Source organism: Tubulanus polymorphus, chromosome 5 (assembly GCF_964204645.1).
Source record: "Tubulanus polymorphus chromosome 5, tnTubPoly1.2, whole genome shotgun sequence".
NCBI classification, from domain to species: domain Eukaryota; kingdom Metazoa; phylum Nemertea; class Palaeonemertea; order Tubulaniformes; family Tubulanidae; genus Tubulanus; species Tubulanus polymorphus.
Genome location: NC_134029.1, coordinates 16,135,132 through 16,155,172, shown reverse-complemented (window position 1 = coordinate 16,155,172; position 20,041 = coordinate 16,135,132). Strand labels below are relative to the sequence as shown.

Below are 20,041 nucleotides of genomic sequence, written 5' to 3'. Positions count from 1 at the left end.
GGAATACCAGTACTCTGCAGGATTCTTCACTAAGTGCTCCTCAGATCAAATGGACTGCCAAGAACCTTCACTTGGCTGCAATTAAATATGACCCCTCCATAGAGTATCAGATTCCTCAATGTGACATTGGACGTATGGCTACACCATGCCAGTGTTGTAAAGCATTAAAGTGGCCACATGAATAACCTTTAAAGTGTTGCTCCCTTGGAAAAGTTAAGTTACAAGATGAACCTGATCCACCGATGCTACTTCGAACTCTGTTAATTAGACTTCTCCGCTCACTATCTGAACAATATTCGAAAATACAATCCAACGTTTCAGATGACATCATTTGGAGGTACGCGCGTTAGTGAAAGTGGATTTATGCCGACCTTTAAGGTCCAAGGGCAGGTATATCATCTGGCTGGCTCATTGTTTCCAAGGAACAATGAAACACCGAAATTTCTGCAAATTTACTTTGTTAGTAATATGGATAGTCAGAGTGACCTTCGACATTCCATGCAGCCTAACTTGCGCATAAATCTAATACGTAATTTACAGGATATGTTACATACCTGCAATACTTATATCAACTCTTTTAAAGCTGCTATTGAAAAATTCACATCTCCTGATTGTAAGATATTAATACATGCTGATCGTAAACCAGATGGGGAACACGCACGTCGCTTTAATGCACCGACAACACCGGAGGTTGGAGTCATCTTGAGTGGTAATACTGCATCCAAAAGAGACATCATTTTGGAACTGAGACATTGCAAGCTGAAGTCTGTTTCAGAGACTCACAGATAGTATGACGCCCTCCAATACCCTCTGCTCTTCCCCCATGGAGATGATGGATACCATTTCCATGTGCCGCGGTTTTAACCCTGTCACTGGGGAATCCATAAATGATAGAAAAATTACTGCTCTGGAGTTCTATGCTTACAGAATGATGCAAAGGGCCGATACATTTAACATTTTATTACGCTGCAAATCATTGTCTCAACAGTTTTGGGTAGATATGTACGCAAAAATTGAAACCGAAAGACTTAATTACCTTCACTACCATCAAAGTGCCGAGCAATATATACATTTGAAAGATGCACTAAGTACTGATCCAAATGCTTAGAATATTGGTCAAGCGATTATTCTTCCATCGTAGTTTGTAGGTGGCCCAAGATATATGCACGAGAGGTCACAAGATGCCATGTGCTATGTTAGGGCATATGGTCGCCCTGACTTATTTATAACTTTTACCTGTAACCCTAAATGGGCAGAGATCCAACAGGAACTGATGCCCGGTCAGGTTCCAAGTGATAGCCACGATATCATTGCTAGAGTCTTCAAACTTAAACTGAAATCTCTTATGGACCTCATCACAAACCGTAAAATATTCGGTGATGTCCGTGCTTACATCTATACAGTCGAATGGCAAAAACGCGGCCTTCCTCATGCGTATTCCATATTGTGTTGGCTTATTAACAGAATTCAACCAGTAGATATAGACAGTTTTGTGTCGACAGAGTTACCTGGGCAGGAAGACCCTGAACTATTAGATATAATAACCAAAAATATGATTCATGGTCCATGTGGTTTCATCAATTCGAACTCTCCGTGCATGCATAATGGATGTTGCTCAAAAAATTACCCAAAACCACTTATGCATGAAACACGAACTGGCAACGATGGATACCCTTTGTATAAACGTAGGTCAACTGATCATGGAGGAAATTCGACACAAGTCACTATCCAGGGCAATGAAATAACAATAGATAATAGATGGGTTGTACCCCATAATAAGTTTCTGCGTCGGACATTCAATGCTCATATCAACGTCGAAATATGCACCTCGATAAAAAGTATTAAATACGTTTGCAAATATATTTGCAAGGGATCAGATATGGCGTTTTCGAGGTTCAGAAGGATGATGTGCCAATTAATGAGATTGAAAAATATCAATTGGGATGCTATATAAACACCAACGAAGCTGTGTGGCGTATTTTGTCTTTCCCATTACATGAGAGATTCCCACCAGTAAACCATCTGCAAGTACATTTAGAAAATGGTCAGAGGGTATACTTCACCAATGAAACTGCCCCTATTAAAGCGGCAAGTCCACCAAAATCAACACTTACAGCATTCTTTTCTCTATGTCAAGTGGATGAATTTGCTAGAACGCTTCTCTACTATGAAGTGCCTAAATACTATACTTGGGACGGAAAAAACAAAAACTGGAAAAGAAGGGTAAAAGGAATTCCTGTTCCTGATGCAAATGGAGTTAAGAATGCTGCTGCACTCGGTAGGGTCTACACTATTGACCCTTGCAATGCGGAGTGCTACTATCTTAGACTCCTCCATACGGTTCCAGGTCCGACTAGCTACTCACAACTACGTACTGTTAATGGCCATGAGTTTACTACATTCCGTGATACATGTAATGAACTGGGTTTACTCGAAGATGATAAACAATGGGATTCCACAATTGAAGAAGCAATCCTCTGCGAATCGCCTCGGAAAGTGCGACATCTCTTTGCATTATTATTATATATGTGTGAACTATCGGATCCACGTTCATTGTGGCATAAGCACAAAAATGCCATGTCAGAAGATTATTTACATAGATGCCAAAAACAAAATGCTCATGTTGAAGTGACATACTCTGATAGAATTTACAACATGGCTTTAGTGGACATTGAGACAAAATCACTATCATTCCCAAGCGGCAAAAGTTTGGAGTATTATGGTCTACCAAAAACAGTTGCTGATGTTGTTGTGTGGTAGAGAATCATTACAGGAAACCAGCTATGATGAGTTAGAATTGGAACAAATTGTCAATGATCGATCTAAGAATTTGACACCTGACCAATTAGCCTGTTATCGAAGAATCTTAGAATTACAACATCAATCTGGTGGTATGGTTTTTCTGGATGCACCAGGCGGCACTGGCAAAACATTCTTACTTAATCTTATACTTGCAAAACTACGCCTCAGTGGCAAAATTGCCCTAGCTGTAGCTTCGTCCGGTATAGCTGCTACTCTATTAAAAGGCGGTAGGACAGCACATTCAACATTTAAATTACCGCTTAACCTTGCAACTGATGATTATCCAACATGCAGCATTGCCAATGGTTCTGGTGTAGCATCACTCTTAAGAGAAACATCCCTAATAGTTTGGGACGAATGTACTATGTCTCATAAAAATGGATTCGAGGCTTTGGACAGAACATTGCGCGATTTGCGCCAATCCCCCGAAATAATGGGCGGTATAACAGTTCTATTTGCTGGAGACTTCAGGCAAACATTGCCTATTGTTCGCCGTGGAACAAGAGCAGATCAAGTGAATGCGTCACTTAAAGCTTCGGTCCTATGGCAATATGTGGAAATAATTACTTTAAAAACCAATATGCGTGTTCACCTATCAGGGGATCAGGATGCAGCTACATTCTCTCAAAATTTACTAAGATTGGTGATGGAAAATTACCTCTGGATTCTAACCAACACATAACAATACCCCCATCAGTTGGTACGGCCGTTTTATCATCTCAGCAATTGATCAATAACGTTTTTCCTGACTTACCTGTGAACTACCAGAAACCGAACTGGCTAGCTGAACGTGCTATACTCGCACCTCGGAATGATGCTGTACGTGACATTAATCAGTTTCTGCTTGATAGAATTCCAGGAGATACGCATACATTTAAATCTATTGACACTATTCGTGACATCGACCAAATGGTTCAGTTCCCGGCGGAATTCCTGAATTCACTTCATCCACCAGGAATGCCACCTCATATAATAAAACTTAAAATTGGGACACCCATCATCTTATTGAGAAACCTCGATGCTCCTCGATTATGTAATGGAACGAGGTTGATTGTGAAAAAGCTTCACAAATTCATAATTGAGGCAACGATAAGCGTTGGAGAGTTTTCGGGAGATACTGTACTCAAACCTAGAATACCTCTTATACCGAGTGACTATGCATTTCAATTCAGGAGGCTACAATTCCCTATTTCTTTGTCATTTGGCATGACTATCAATAAGGCGCAGGGCCAAACATTAAAGAACTCTGGAATAAGTCTAGAATCCCCATGTTTCTCGCACGGACAGTTGTACGTAGCCTTTTCCAGAGTTGGTGCTTCCTCCCATTTGTTCTTTCCTACGGCAACCAATGATAGAAAAACTATAAATGTGGTTTATCCCGAAGTGCTGTAATATGTATATAATTAATTAAAGTTATCACTTATTTCTTCTATTATTTCATTAGCGACTATAATGTACATTTCTATATACAAGTGTAGGCAAAATGTTCAATTTCCGTCAGTTTTAGTGTTTAGGAATAACGATAAAACAATTATTCACGACGGGTATTTTGCTAGTTTGATTATAATTAGTGTCAGGAATTGTATCTATCCTATACTTGAACTCTGTTAATGACCTATATTGTAATCAACCATCTGTATATCCGTCTCAGTAAATAAATCAGTACACTCGATAGTCATCATACTAAACGCAGGTGTTTCTCTTCTGCTCTCTTCGCTCAACGTTCCTGGTTCCATACATTTTGGTGCCGTGACCAGGATGGCTACAACTGCACACCCGCAAACGAATACATGTACAATCGAAAGACAGAGAAAATCAAGAGGAGCCTACCGTGGATTATTAAACAAGGCTGTCTCCGGGGCTGAGGCGGTACTCGATGAATTGGAAACCAAAATCGACTTAATCACGACCAAGTTACGCAACATTCAACAATTAGATAACGGCATAATCGAAATGACTGAGGATAATGATCTAGAACGAGCGATAATCGAAGCCGACGACTATAGTACGGACATTATCAGCAAAAATGAAAAATTAAAAAAGTTTCTCGAACGGAAACGGATTGAAACCTCTCCAGGCGCCGATACATCAACATTTAATGTAAGTGAAATCTCCACCACCCAACGGACATCCAAGACGCTAAACTTGCCCAAACTCACCCTCGCCAAGTTTGACGGTGATATACTCACTTGGCAAGGTTTCATGGACAGTTTCAACTCAGCTATCCATAACGATCAACATCTCGATAATGTCGTCAAGTTTCAGTACCTCAGAGGATTAGTAACCGGAGAGGCATCGCGTACGATCGAAGGGTTAGCTCTAACCGATGCAAATTATCTCAACGCGTTACAGCTGCTCACGACACGATATGGCCAGCCACAGAAAATCGTAAGTTCATACATGAAAGCTTTATGGGAGCTCCCTAAACCAGGAGAAAACATCACTCAATTGAAAATATTTTCGGATAATTTAGAAAGTTACATTCGCGGTTTGAATGCTCTAGGGTAGACAGAAGACGGGTATGGTGATCTTCTCATCCCAATTATACTCGAAAAAATACCCGGATCAGTAAGGAAACAGCTTACTCGTGGGAATGGCAACACAGACTGGACGCTCACTACGCTTCGACAGGCTCTGAAGAAAGAAATAGAAGCTTCAGAAGCGGAATCGTCAGATAGGCCTACCAGTGTATATGAATTACCATCTGTGTCAGCATTCATCACTCGGAATCAACACCCCGAACGACGCGAACGACCGGGTGACCGACCAATCAGAAAATGTCAATTTTGTAGAGGAAACCACACACCTATTGAATGCACCGTCGTCACGTCGCCAGAAAAGCGAGAAGAAATTGTGCGAAAAAACAGACTATGTTTTAATTGTCTTGGAACCCACAAAGTTAGTAATTGCAACTCAAGGTGGACTTGCAGAATATGCAATCGGCGACACCACACACTACTTTGCACTGAGAGAGAAGGCCATGGGAACGGGTCAGTGAAGCAGAATCCCACCATCGTAGAGGCCAAATTGACACCAACATCTGGAACAGTCATATTGAAAACAGCTGTGGGTTCAATTTCGGCAAACTCCGGATCCACTATCGTAAACATTCTTTTCGACGAGGGAGCGCAGCGTTCTTTTATCTCTCACGATGCCGCTAGAAGACTTCCGATCGACCTAAATCTCATCGACCGGGAAACTATATGCGTTTCGGCATTTGGCGCCAACACATCTGGCATCCAATCAGTTGGGGTGACTGACCTAAAACTACAAACGCCATCGGGAGCCATCGATATACGTGCTCTTATCGTACCCAAGATCTCAACACCGATGAAAAACTATGTATACAAGGCAGCAACGAATTATGATTATCTGCAGAAAATTGAGTTGGCCCCGTACGCTACGACCGATTCGTTTGAAATTGACCTCCTGACAGGTGCAGACCATTACTGGTCCGTAGTCGAAGATAAGGTCATCAGAGGACAGGGCCCCACAGCTGTTGCCTCAAAATTGGGTTATCTCCTGTCAGGACCAACAGATTTCCCATCAACGACGGTGATGACCACTTGCTTTAAGCTTCTAACGAGCCCTGTTCACGAAGAGGAAAACCTATCTCGCTACTGGGACCTCGAGACAATAGGGATAAAGGACGAAAACGACTCGAAACCTACATCGTATCTCAATTATCGTTCCGAAAAACTTCGTCGGGATGGAGATGGAAGATACGTGGCGGCTCTACCGTGGAAAGGTGATCACGAAGCACTTCCGTCAAATTACAGTGTATGCAAGAGACGAACACGCGCGATGATACACAACCTATCATCAGATTTACTAGAGCATTATGACAACATTATTCGAGAGCAGTGTGCAAGAGACTTTATCGAAGAGATACCAGACGACGATCCGAATTACATACCGCGATTAATGATATCGGACAATGGGTCAACCTTCACAAACGCCGCCGATTTTATCGTGAAACTACAGGAGGAGAAAACCGTAAAAGATTTCCTTCTCTCATAATACGAGGAATGGCAAATTATTCCCAAACGCGCCCCATGGTTCGGGGGATTCTACGAACGACTAATCGGCGTCACGAAAAATGCGATCAAGAAAACGCTAGGACGAACATCCGTAACGGCCGACGAATTGAACACCCTGCTTACGGAAGTCGAAGCAGCCGTTAATGACCGCCCGCTAACATATGTGTCGTCCGACGTAAACGAATTGGAACCCTTGACACCATCTCACCTAATAAACGGTAGAAGACTAACTTCACTCCCGCACGCGTTTGTCTGCTAGACGCAAGTCCGGTACCGAAATGTGACGGGTACTTTTATTCCCTTTGAGTCGCGTTATAAATTTCATGACGAGAGCGGTAACGCGTAACAATCTTGGTAGCGTCGCGAATTCGGTGATTTCGATTATGTTATGTAATCCGCATATGTCTGTGATCGCAGTAGTGCAGACGAGTTGCGGCTCGTCGTAGGTGAGCTGGGTGACATGCGTAATAGGCTCATCAAACATTTCGCATACTGGCCAATCGCCGTTCGGAAGCCAATGTGGACCGTTCCACCACAGATCCGAATTTTGAAGTTCGGTCGCTTTTACTCCACGTGTGAGTAAATCGGCTGGGTTGTCTTTCGTGTAACAATACTTGATATCGTCGAAATCTCTCATTCGAATTTCCTTTACGCGGTTTTCAACAAATACGGGTAGCTTTTTCTGACTTCTAATCCAGTGAATAACAATTTGACTGTCAGACCATAGGATGGTCTTCACAATCTGAGATTTCGTCAGCGAATCCACGATAAATTTCGATAGTCGCGTCGCAATGAGAGCTGCCATGAGCTCCATTCGTGGTAACGTGATCTCTTTTAACGGTTTCACTCGCGACTTAGCCATAACAATTGATACGTTATTATCGGAAATGCGTTTCAGATAGGCAACAGCACCGTACGCAACAGTGCTTGCATCGGCAAACATATGCAATTCGCAATTATCGCATATTCCGGTATCGAAATATTTCCGCTTGTAAGATATATCCCTAGCGTTTTCGAGTTCGGGATATATATTTCTCCATTCGTTCGCGAGATTTTCGGGCAAACGTTCATCCCAGTTCAATTTTCCGAGCCATAGCTTTTGAATGAACGTTTTCGCGCGTATGTGTACGGGTGAGGGTAACCCGAGCGGATCGTAGAGTTCAGATGTAGATCTGCTCAGATTGTGAAGACCATCCTATGGTCTGACAGTCAAATTGTTATTCACTGTTAGTAGGATGTTTAAATTAAAGAAATAGAAAAAACCCTACCCTTAACCAAAAGACTTTTGATTTTCCAGCAATAATTCTTATCAATTTTTTCAGATTTCAGGATCTCTGCGGATTCTCTTAGTGTCACTTTTACTCGGCGGTTCCTAGTTATAATAAGGTGAGTATGTGTTTGAATAATTCTTTTTCTGCCTGCAATTTGGGTAACCTATACATGTTACATACACGCAATAAACGCACCATATTTTAGTGGATTTTACATTTAGTGGATCATTTTAACCAGTTTACTCCATTACATATCATTATTCCTGAAAGATACTTTCTTTTTCAAGTGACAGCTTAGAAGATCAACACATGGACTTGAATGATGAGGGGAAACGAGAATTAAAAATCAGAATATTGATTATTTTGCCATACTTGAATTTATTTTCAGACAAAATGCTTCGTACATGTACAAAGAATAATTCGTAAGAATCTTTAAATTGTATAATTTTGGTTTCTTTATTTGGGTACAATGAGAATGTGCAATTGCTAATTACTGTTCGTTTCAATTTGATACTCTGGATAAACGGAAATTTCTCAAGATTGGCGTGGAATAAGTCAGTCAGTGCTTCATCTAGCCAAAAATAGAGGGGCCGTCCGCCCCGCCCCGAAAATAGCCGCCCTTGTGCCCTTCAGATGTGTCCCATGCTAGCCCTTGTGCCCCCATCACTTGCCGTAGGTCCGCCCTCCTGCCCTTTTCAGTCACGAGTAATGAGTCAGGGCTTTCAAAATAAGCCGACGCATCCGACTGTTAGTAAGAATCCTGCGACAGCTATGAAATATCTCGTATGATATTAATGATAGTAGCTCATGTGATCAGTGATTATATTTAAATGTACTGCAGTCAGTGTGCATCGTGTGAAAACGTACCTCAGACGCGTTGCCTAGTTTAAGCTTCCAGGAAATTGGCTGACTTCCAAACTACCGCCAATCATTCTAGCAACTGCCGTTGTAAAGCTGGTAGTGTATATTTGATGGATTGTTTCTTTTAGAACACATCGTGATGCTCTGGATCTTTTTATCTAGACTGTTAGACAAATTTTATATATACAAGGTGAAAAACTTTTCGGTGAACTCACAGAGAGACTCGCAGAGACAATTAGTTTGAGTACCCTAATAGCAATAATGTGTTCTTAAGCTGGCTGCTTTACCAATTATCAACAGTTACTTGCCAATCACTAACACTATCAATTTAAATCAATTAATTTGATATTTCTAAGATTAAGAATATGCAAGTTCATGTAGGCCTATACACTATTGCTGGCTTTTTTCGCTGTATCATTTGCTTTTTGGGATTGCTTTTTTCTGCTATTTTTTGTCTGCAACTGGTTTTCCAAATCATTTTGAAAGCCTTATCTTATTGATTAACTTTTGTTCATTGACAGGCATAGGTGTAAGGATGTACACCTATGGATGTCAAGTGTGTCACTCATGGCAAAATCAGAGTTAAACATAGTTTCTAGTCCTCAATCGTAGTAGGGGGCACCTCAATTCTATGCAATAGGGAACATTGCAGGTTGCCCCTAAAACAGACGTGAGTGCGTTACTATGTGCCCTTGCGCCAATGGAATCACGCACAAAAATGCCCTTACTTGAAATCAGCACCCTGCCCTTTTTTAATGCTAGACGAAGCACTGTCAGTGTAATGGGATTAAATCTAATTTCTAACCACCTTCATATAAAATCTCATGAACACAAGCACATTCTTGCTGTTAGCCTATTTCCACACGATTTTGAAATAATGTATTCATTTTCTTCAGTTGGAACTCTTTCATTCACGATTGAGGCCAAATGAAATTGGGTCGATATCATTTAAACAACTATGACCTACAAGTAAAGTAAATAATGTAGTTTTATGGCGATTTCAGTTTAAAGTTTGAAATTGAAAATTTTAGGAAAGCAAGGGGCCCTTATAGGCGATCATATTCCGTGGATGACATTAGAAAAGCGATTAAACTTATCAGAACGGGAACTAGCATTCGGGCGTCTGCTCAGGCATATGCTATACCAGAGGCTACTTTAAGAGACAGACTTGCTGAAGCGCCGAAAGTAATCGAAAAGTGGAGTGGCCCACAGCCCATATTAGGAAAGGAGGTTGATAGCAAGTTGCGTAACTGGATTGAGAGTATGGCGAAAATAGGTTATGGGAGAACCATAGAAGAACTTTTAGATACCGTCCAACGCTGTCTGAATGCGCATAACAAAAAGACCATATTCAAAGATAACAAACCTGGAAAGGATTGGTACTATCTCTCCATGAAACGCCATCCACACCTTGTCGTCAAATCCTCTGAAAATCTCTCGGTACCTAGATCATTGGAGGTTATTGGTTGTTGGTTTTCCAATTTTTTGAAAGAGGTAACACGTCTCGAGGACGGCAAGGATTAAGTTAATGATGGTAGTCGCATTTACAATTTTGATGCAAGTGGCATTTGTCATTGGTATACAAGGAAAGTCGTTGTATAATGTAGTTAGTAAGGACAGGACTCAAATAACTTTAGGTGCCTGTGCCAGTGCAGTTGGTTCCGCTATTCCACCTATGTTGATTTTTCCTGGCTGACGTTTTCGGTATAATCCGATCACTGGTTCTCCCCCAGGCACATACTTTGGTTGCAGTGATAATGCATGGATAGATACCCCTCTATTTTATGGATGGCTTGCAAATCACTTTGTGGCGAACATACCAAAACGGAGACCAGTCTTACTTCTTCTTGATGGCCACTCAAGTCATTTTGATTTCGAAATAAGTAAATTTTGTAGTAGTGAGGGTATTTAATTGTATTGTTTTCCCCCACATGCTAGTCACGTAATTCAACAACTCGATGTAAGTTTTTTCAAGCCAGCTTGGAGGAAGCAGGTAAAACTCTACCGTGATTCCCACGATGGACATCAAGTTACGAAAAAGTGTTTTTCTCCCGTTTTTTGTAATGCCTGGTTTGAAGCTTTCTAATATCATAAATGGCTTTCGTGCAACTGGTATATTTCCATTCGACCCAGAAGCCATAAAGGTAGCTAAGATGGCACCTTCAATGGCATGGGGTGACCAGAATGATGAAGGTCAAAGTACCATTAATTCAAAACCTAGGCCAGTGTAGATGTTATCTTAAGTGAAACCTCTGAACTCACTGCACTGACGATGTTCGAGGAAGCGCTGTCTTCTGAGCAATGCAATATTTTTAATAGAAGATTTGCCGAAGGTTATGATCTTGAAGATGACGCCTTATTTGTCATCTGGAAGACAATCAAAGCAAAGACAATTTGATCATCATCTGTACCTAGTCCACAGCCTTCATTACATTCGGTATCTTCAACCTCATCCGCACCACCCAATAAATCGTCATCATTCGATGAGATATTAACATACCCGAACTGTGGAAGAAGATTCAAGAAAGACACTCGAAAAAAAACTAGGGCAGATTTCCCTTCAAAGCACTTGACTGGTGACCAAATGATGGCTTTCTTCAATAAACAGTCAGAGGAAGCACAAAAAAAGAGATCAAAGAAAAACTGAAGTCAACGAGAACAGCCAAGAATGATGAAAATGTTTGCCAAAAATGCAAAAAGGAATTCCTTGAGGAAAAAATTGCAGCATGTGTTGGTTGTGATCACTGCCCTCGTTGGTTTCATAAACAGTGCACGGACATTGGGTTTGATGATAGCGATGAGTCATTAGATGATTTGGACTTTTGGTGCACTTTTTGTCTATGGAATTCTCTTTGCTTTGTGTCAGTAGCATACATAAAATGTTTATGATGTTGATAATTTCGTACCATCAATGCAACATCCTCGATCTAGTTTTTAACATACATAAAATGTTTATGATGTCAATAATTTCCTACCATCAATGCGACATCCTCGATCTAGTTTTAACATACATAAAATGTTTATCATTTTAATAATTTCTCACCATCAATGCGACATCCTCGATCCAGGTTTAACATACATAAAATGTTTATGATGTTAATAATTTCGTACCATCAATGCGACATCCTCGATCCAGTTTTAACATACATAAAATGTTTATGATGTTAATTATTTCGTACCATCAATGCGACATCCTCGATCTAGTTTTAACATACATAAAATGTTTGATATTTTTTTTTGTTGAAAATATTAACTTGCTACTCCCGCAACGAGCTATAGTTAGTTTTACGTTACTTTTAAAGCAGCAGTCTTTGGTGATAGCTTTATAAGTCGGCTTTCGAATACATGGGATTTCGAACATCTGGAAATTGGTGTTGATTTTTACGGTTATGGTGGCGTGAAGATAGTCGACATAGATAGAAAAATCATGGAGGTCAAAAATAACTTTTACGATTTAATTATAATTTTAGTGGGGGGAAACGACTTAGACGGTGAAACAGACACGCGTGTCATATGTACATACGATTGCATGATTAATAAGAGCACTACTCGGCACTACTTATCAGATTTTGTTTGTTTGCCCCTATATAAAAGAACATCAACTAGAAAAAGTAGTGCGAGTGAATTCAATAAGAAGATTGATAATTTTAATGGGTATCTATTTGGGGATGTAGATGGGAATTTAGTTAAGGTGTGGAAGTTTTATGATCTGGGGTGTAGAAATAATACTTGGCAAACTCGCCTTCCATCCGACGGGGTCCATTTCACCGAAAATGCGAATAATAAATTGAAAAATCATGTGCGTCAAATAATTTTGAATAAATGGTATCACCAATCATAATTTAGTATTCAGTGGTTCACGTGCAATGTGCACAGAACCATTGGGTCCTTATGTTATTATATACACGGTATATTTAAATAATTATAAAACAAAATATATCTACACTTGTTTATATTTCAAAACCCTTTGCCGATTTGTTTATGTTCATAGACTTTTCATGATAAGAATTATCAAATAGAATTTGATTTTCCATCTCGTTGTTCGCTCAATACGTCATTTTTCTTTTTTAGTATAACGAATATTTTCATCAGCCCAGTGCACACTGTTGGGATGCACCACCATTCTCTGACCAAGGCGCTAGACGTAGGAGGAGGGTACATATGCGAATATGAACCCGAAAATATCAGAGATCTGAATGCTATAGGCCTAAAGGTCCTTGACAGGGCAAGTAAGCGCATAGTTGCGTATATCAGACGAACGGAGGCAGAGGCGTTGGCGGTTATCAAGCTTTATATCAGGACCTGTTTGGTGGTGGAAACCGTATAACAGGGCCCGAACAAAAATGCACTATTGGTTTCAAATGCAAAGTCGAAGATGTTGAGAAAATTAAAGCCGTCCTCCTTTACAACCCATTCATAGTTCATTCGAAGTAGGAAGGTGTATGTTAATTAAGCATACATAAAATGTTTATGATGCTTTATTAGATGACTCTATCATGTTCATAATTGTTCAAATATTTAGTCACACATACCGTGATAACCATTGGTTTACCATTTCAATTTTCCTTTACAATTCGCAATCTTAATTTTAATACTCCAAAATCCCGAGTTGCGCGAAAACTAACGCTAGTGCGCGAAAACTACCGACATGACATGGGTTGGGATTTTTTTCCAGTGGGTTATCCCAAGGATGCCACTACCACCTAGTGGCTAATTTGGACATGTAAGTGCTTTCAATCTGAGTAGGTAGTAGTCTAGTACCTAGCCGTCATTCTACAAACAACGTCTAGGGCGAAAGTGCTCATATAAGGTTTATTTTCGTCCCTCATTTTGAGGGACGAGGCTTTGAGTGTCTATTTCACCCCTTAAAACACCATCAACTGATTGTTCTGTAATCAGATGGAAGTAAACTATTGTTTATGCATATATTTGTAATCCTAAGTAGCTTTTGACGATCCTAGTAGCTCAAAACTTTTGCCTAGTCGCCTCAAAAAATAGTTGAAGTGAAGCAACATAACAAACATGGCGGCTTTTCGTGGTGCATGATGGGAGTGTAAATTACGGATTCCGACTTGAACATGGACTGACATTGATGTCAATGCAGATATTATTCTTGTTTCAAATGCTTGAGGTTAAAATTGACCACAATTTATGCATTTTATCAACAAAAAATAATGTTTAGAGTAATTTTGGAGAGACGTATTGAATTTTCACATTTTATTAATTCAGTCCGTATTGGAAATCCAGATTATGACAATCAATTCAATTCAAATCAATATATTCTCCGGTTCCCGATTTAAATCATCAAAAATATCATTATAAAACACGTTTTCAAAGTCAACTAGGTAACATATTTATCTATTTTAGTAGAAAGGTTTGATTTGGCACTAAAATCAGTTGTTGCATGCAAACAGGAGTTAATCTCTATATGATACTTTAGCGTCAGACGTTGTAGGGAACCGGTAACAACGACTGGTATTCAGACTAAGGAGGTAGGTAATATTCATTAAGTGCACGAAAACTCCCGGAACTACCCTACGAGCTCATCGGGGTAAAAGTGCAGATCTGCACCTCTCGTGACTTACGCAATCTACTGAATTACAAATCACTGTTCTAACTTCAGAATGTCTCACAGAATCCAATGCAGTGATTTATATCATGATATCTCTTCTAGAAAGCAGATTTTTGGTTTTTATCTCAGAATCGTGACGATCGTTCGATAGGACGCCATATTGGATTAGGGAATCTAAAGTGAAGATTTGTTTTAAGTTATTACTGAAACGATGTGAAGGTAATCAGTACATGAAACTAATCAAATTTTTGTCAACTGTCACTGGGGTTATTAATGCTAACCAAATTTCAAGATATCATTGTTGAAATAGGCAAGAAATTTATATTTTTCTTAAAATGAGTGGGTCATGAAACATTGTTTCAGCAAATATTCTAAAAAATCTTCACTTTAGATTGACCCATCCAATATGGCGTCCGGTTCAAAAATCGGGACGATCTCGAGACAAAATCCAGGCTAAAATGTACTTTCTATTGTAGATACCATAAAATAAACCAGTGTACTGAATTGCTGATGACATTTTGGGTCTGAATCAGTGATATTTAATGTAATTGATTGAACCATTTACGAGAGGTGCGGATCTGCACTTTTACCGCCTACCTAGTCAGTAACCTGTCTGTGGTTTAGTTTCACGATCAGATATTTTCACAAACCACTGTCAGGAATGGGAAGGTCATTTTTCAATGAAATCTTCGTGAGTCAATTTGACTCACAAGTAATTTGCCTGGTATTTTCTGGTCTTTTGAGATATCCATCTAATTTTTGTTGTTATCAACGCACAACAGATTCGTAGTTTGTTTGATACCTATAACACCTCACCTGACGCTCTTAATCCATGTGCAAATCGGCTGTAAAGTGAGAGTAAATTGCCGTCAATTCAACGGCGGCCATTTTGAAAACTTGTGGAGGGTGCTGGCACCTGTGGACTGAGGCCAGGACAACAGCACAAACTAACGAACCGAAACGACGAAATTGAAAAATTCAAGAAATCCACACTGATTCACATTTTTCTTCATCCATACTTTATTATTTCATTATTTATGATGGAAAGCACGAAGATTTGACATGCATGTTGGAAAACCATCAAAAATTTTTATATAAATCCTTGTAGGTCCCCTTCTCTTATCATGCCACATGTGCAATACAGAGAAATGGCGTCCAATGGCGAAATTTGTGGAGAAATTAATTATTTTCTCAAATAATGTTGATTAATCACTCGAAACATACATTAAATTGGATTATTTCAAAAGGTAGTCTAGTACCTAGCTGTTGTTCCTCAAACAACGTCTAGGGCGAAAGTGCTCATACAAGGTTAATTTTCGTCCTTCATTTTGAGGGACGAGGCTTTGAGCGTCTATTTCACCCCTAAAACACCATCAACTTACTTCGAACTGACTGTTCTGTAATCAGATGGAAGTTGACTAATGTTTGTGCATAAATTTGTAATCCTAAGTAGTTTTTGACGATCGTAGTAGCTCAAAACTTTTGACTAGTCGCCTCAAAAAACAGTTGCAGTGAAGCAACGTAACAAATATGGTGGCTTTTCGTGGTGCATGATGTGAGTGTAAATTACGGATTCGGACATGAACTTGGACTGACATTGTGCAAATGCAGATATTTTTCTTGTTTCAAATTCTTACGGTTAAAATTGACAAAAATTTATGCATTTTATCAACAAAAATAACATTTAGAGTAATTTTAGAGAGACATATTGAATTTTCACATTTTATTAATTTAGTCCGTATTGTAAATCCTGATAGTGGCAATCAATTCAATTCAAATCAAATCAATAAAATCTCCGGTTCGCAATTTAAATCATCAAAAATTTTATTATAAAACACATTTTCAAAGTCAACAAGGTAACTTATTAATTCATTTTAGTACAATGGTTTGATTTGACACTAAAATCAGTTGTTGCATTGCAATTAACAGGAGTTAACCTCTATATGATACTTTAGCGTCAGACGTTGCAGGGAACCGTAACAACGAATGGTATTCAGGGTAGATGTTAGATCCTATAACCGACTCGTCGCGCATGCGCATTGACTGCCTGGACTTAGAAACTCTTGAAAAGTAACTAAAAATCGGGACTCGAACACGGAACTTCGTGAGCGTAAGCATAACATTACCCCAAGGCGCTAGCGATGCTAGTTTGCCGATTCACTGGTTTTATAACTACATACAGTCTAACCTTAAGCTACCTTATTGTAATAAGCTGTAAAGCCTCACCTAATCCTAACCCTAAAGCCTCACCTAACCCTAACCCTATAGCCTCACCTTACCCTACCCTAACGCCTCACCTTACCCTAACCCTAAACCCTCTTGATAGTAACCCTTCTGATCTTATCAATTGAAAAAGCCGCCATTTTGTGTACGACTCGGTTATAGGATCTCTAACATTTACCGGTATTCAGACTATTCAAAAGGTACCTGTGTTAGTTTGTGAATTAGTTATGGACTGAAGTAAATAGAAAGTATATTTTTGAAGTGTTCCCTTTTTTCAACCGTGTTTTGGCCCTTGTCATCCCTAACGTTGGTAAGCCAATCCGATTAAAGCTTACCACCAACGATTAGAGGCGTTTTTATTCAAGCAACTCGAATCAACACGGATCGAATCGCCCATTTATTTAAGCAACGCGCCTACAACGATTTGCCTACAATGTCCATTTATTTAACCAAATCGCCAACGCGAGTACCCAAAGCGACCAAATCGCTCATCGAAGCGCTTTGATTCGATTTGCTACGACAGCGGAGCGTTCGGTGATGGATCAAAAACAAAATGGCGGCTTTTTCAATTGCAGAAAATTCAGGTTCCGGTTAAGGAGAGTAGGGTCATTTATCTAAGGCTATTCGATTTGTACCACGTGACAGTAATCGACGGAGCAAAGCGATTTTATACGAGTTGCTTAAATAAAAACGCCGTAACTACCGCCCGGTCATCCTTATTACCGAGATGGTGTATTTTACCGAGATGAAATTAAATATAACATATTTATTTAGTCCTTATCGATTTTTACCATTGAAATCATATTATATCAGTAATAAATGCCTGCTGGAGTCATATTTTACATATTTCGTTGTATATTTTTGTAGAAAAATAACTTTTAACTTTACCGAGATGAGATTGTCGATCAATCAAATTCAATGAAATTTTATTGCTAACCGAGTTTACGTATTTGAAGTCAGAATTTTTTTTAAATAAAAAAATATGTAAAATGTGACTCTAGAAGGTATTTATTACTGATATTACATGATTTCAAGTGTTAAAATCGATAAGGAATAAATAAATATGTTATATTTTATTTCATCTCGGTTGATCTCGGTTGATCCACAGGGGTTTGGCGATGGGCTTGGATTTTATTTCCGGGTTGTTGATAATCTTGCGAGAATGGCGCTAAATATGAACTGCGAATAAATTCAAAGTATCACAGAAATACCTTGTGTTTATATTGTTTATTTATCCACTATAAAGTTCTGATAAACTATTGGTCGTTAAGAATCATTACCAGACGGTCGTCAGACGGCTATATAAAATAACAAGGGATGTCACTGATGACATCATCGCATTTAAAACTTCAACACGAAAAGTTACATATTCACATACCGATATCAATTGTCAGATTATGATTCATATGAAATAAATAACTTATAAAGAATAAATTATGATGAAATATATAATTCATAGTAAAAAAATGCATTTGAATGTAAGTTATTCTCAAATATTTTTCGTATCATAGTTTCCATCTTATATGCTTCAGGTTCGCGTTCAGTCAAATAAGAAGCGTCACATGAGAAGAAAAGTCACGTGACTGTCCCAACTTTCTGGCTGGCACGACATTGAACTGCGTTTCATACCTTGTTATTTTATATAGCCGTCGTATGACGACCGTCTGATAATGATTCTTAATGACCAATAGCTTATCAGAACTTTATAGTGGATGAATAAACAATATAAACACAAGGTATTTCCGTGATATTTTGAATTTATTCGCAGTTCATATTTAGCGCCATTCTCGCGAGATTATCAACAACCCGGAAATAAAATCCAAGCCCATCCCCAAACCCCTGTGGGTTGATCTCGGTAAAATACGTCATCTCGGTAATAAGGATGACCGGCGCTATTGCACTTTCGTACCCCCCTCCGAACAATTTTTATTTCTGTATATTGTTTATCAGGGAGGTCTGTAGAGTCAAAAAAAATTTATTTTTTCCTAGCCAAAATTCTGATAATTTGGGACCGATTTCCTCGATTCAAACCAACCGGTCGGCCATGTTTCCGCACTAATTACCACCTAAAAACATCTGAATAAATGTATCTCAATAAATTTAATTGAATTTAATTGACAAAATTTCGTTTTTGGGCGTAAAACTTTTCTTCATCAGATCATCTTTAGATCATTAGCTAAGTATGAAAATAATGCAAACATACGCGTCATTTTCAGAGATGGTTATGTTTGAAAAAATGGTTTTTGCAAAGTTTTAATGTCATGACATTTCAGTAGAGGGTTAGAAACTTTGATTGACATCCAATATGGCGTTGTTGACGTCGCGAATCGGCGATTTTACACGCGATTTAGGGCCCAAAATATCTAAATGTTAACCAAGTAAAAGTAAGTTTTTTGGGTCAAAAGTTACTGATTTTGAATCCCTAGACCTCCCTGATAATAAATATGCTGAAATAAAAAATTTTCGGAGGGGGTACGAAAGTGCTATAGCGCCTGATGACCCCTACCGCCACAGGGACTTGTCACGACTGATAATGGATGAGACCAATGATGGGGGTACCAGTATCCCTGCAACTGTATAATAAAATAACAAGGGTGGCAACAAATTTTCAATCTGACAATGACTTCTCCACTTCAATCGACTGTAATTCCAAAAATTCTCAACCGATTCACATGAAATAAGCTTAAATACAACCTAGAAGACTTTCTGCTTCCAACGAGCCTTTAACCACCACTCTAGGACAATTATCTCACAACGAAATCACCGTTTTTTGACGAGAGATAGCTCAAATTGGAGATGTACCGATTCTATGGTGGACAGCAAAATGGTCATATTTTTCACTTCAAACGATGATTTCTATGTGAAATCTTAGAGATAACCCCAACAAACCATACATTTTTTAAAACTACGCGGTCATACCTGTACGCTTATCTCATTTATTTGTATAATCCACGCGATGGGTGAGCTCGCAAGCTCAAAATCGAACAAATATACGAAAAAGTCACCTCGCACTATCGCGCTGGCGGCCATTAATCACGTGACGTGCAGGTTCGGGCTATGTTAATAGAACCGCGACAAGTCTACGTCTGTAGACTTGAAAAAAGGAAATATTTGCTAATAATACCACCCCTCAGACGAATGTTGCACTATATTTTCATAATACGGATATTTTATTAATTAACAGAACTTTTAATAAATTTTGTAATGTTTTTCGAAATCTCTAAGCCAATCAATGCGCGTGAAATATTTAGCCCGTTACTACGATATCACGT

The 20,041-nt window shown here is 39.1% G+C and overlaps 2 protein-coding genes and 1 pseudogene across 2 annotated transcripts in view; 2 read left to right on the top strand and 1 right to left on the bottom strand.

The window, feature by feature from the left end:
• The window catches only part of LOC141905147 (asparaginyl-tRNA synthetase-like), a 76,544-nt gene extending 64,501 nt beyond the window's left edge, over window positions 1–12,043 (bottom strand). Inside the window, exon 1 of the mRNA XM_074793918.1 lies at window positions 12,018–12,043. Coding sequence (XP_074650019.1) covers window positions 12,018–12,020 — 3 coding nt within the window. The 5' untranslated portion in view covers window positions 12,021–12,043. The remainder of the gene's footprint in view (window positions 1–12,017) is intronic.
• LOC141905248 (uncharacterized) lies at window positions 1,163–4,339 on the top strand (annotated as a pseudogene).
• Window positions 9,902–10,886, top strand: LOC141905247 (uncharacterized). Its single transcript, XM_074794066.1, has 3 exons — window positions 9,902–9,948; window positions 10,006–10,442; window positions 10,708–10,886. Exons 1-3 carry the CDS (start codon window positions 9,902–9,904, stop codon window positions 10,884–10,886), a joined length of 663 nt encoding a protein of 220 aa, XP_074650167.1.
• Window positions 12,044–20,041: the final 7,998 nt, after the last annotated feature.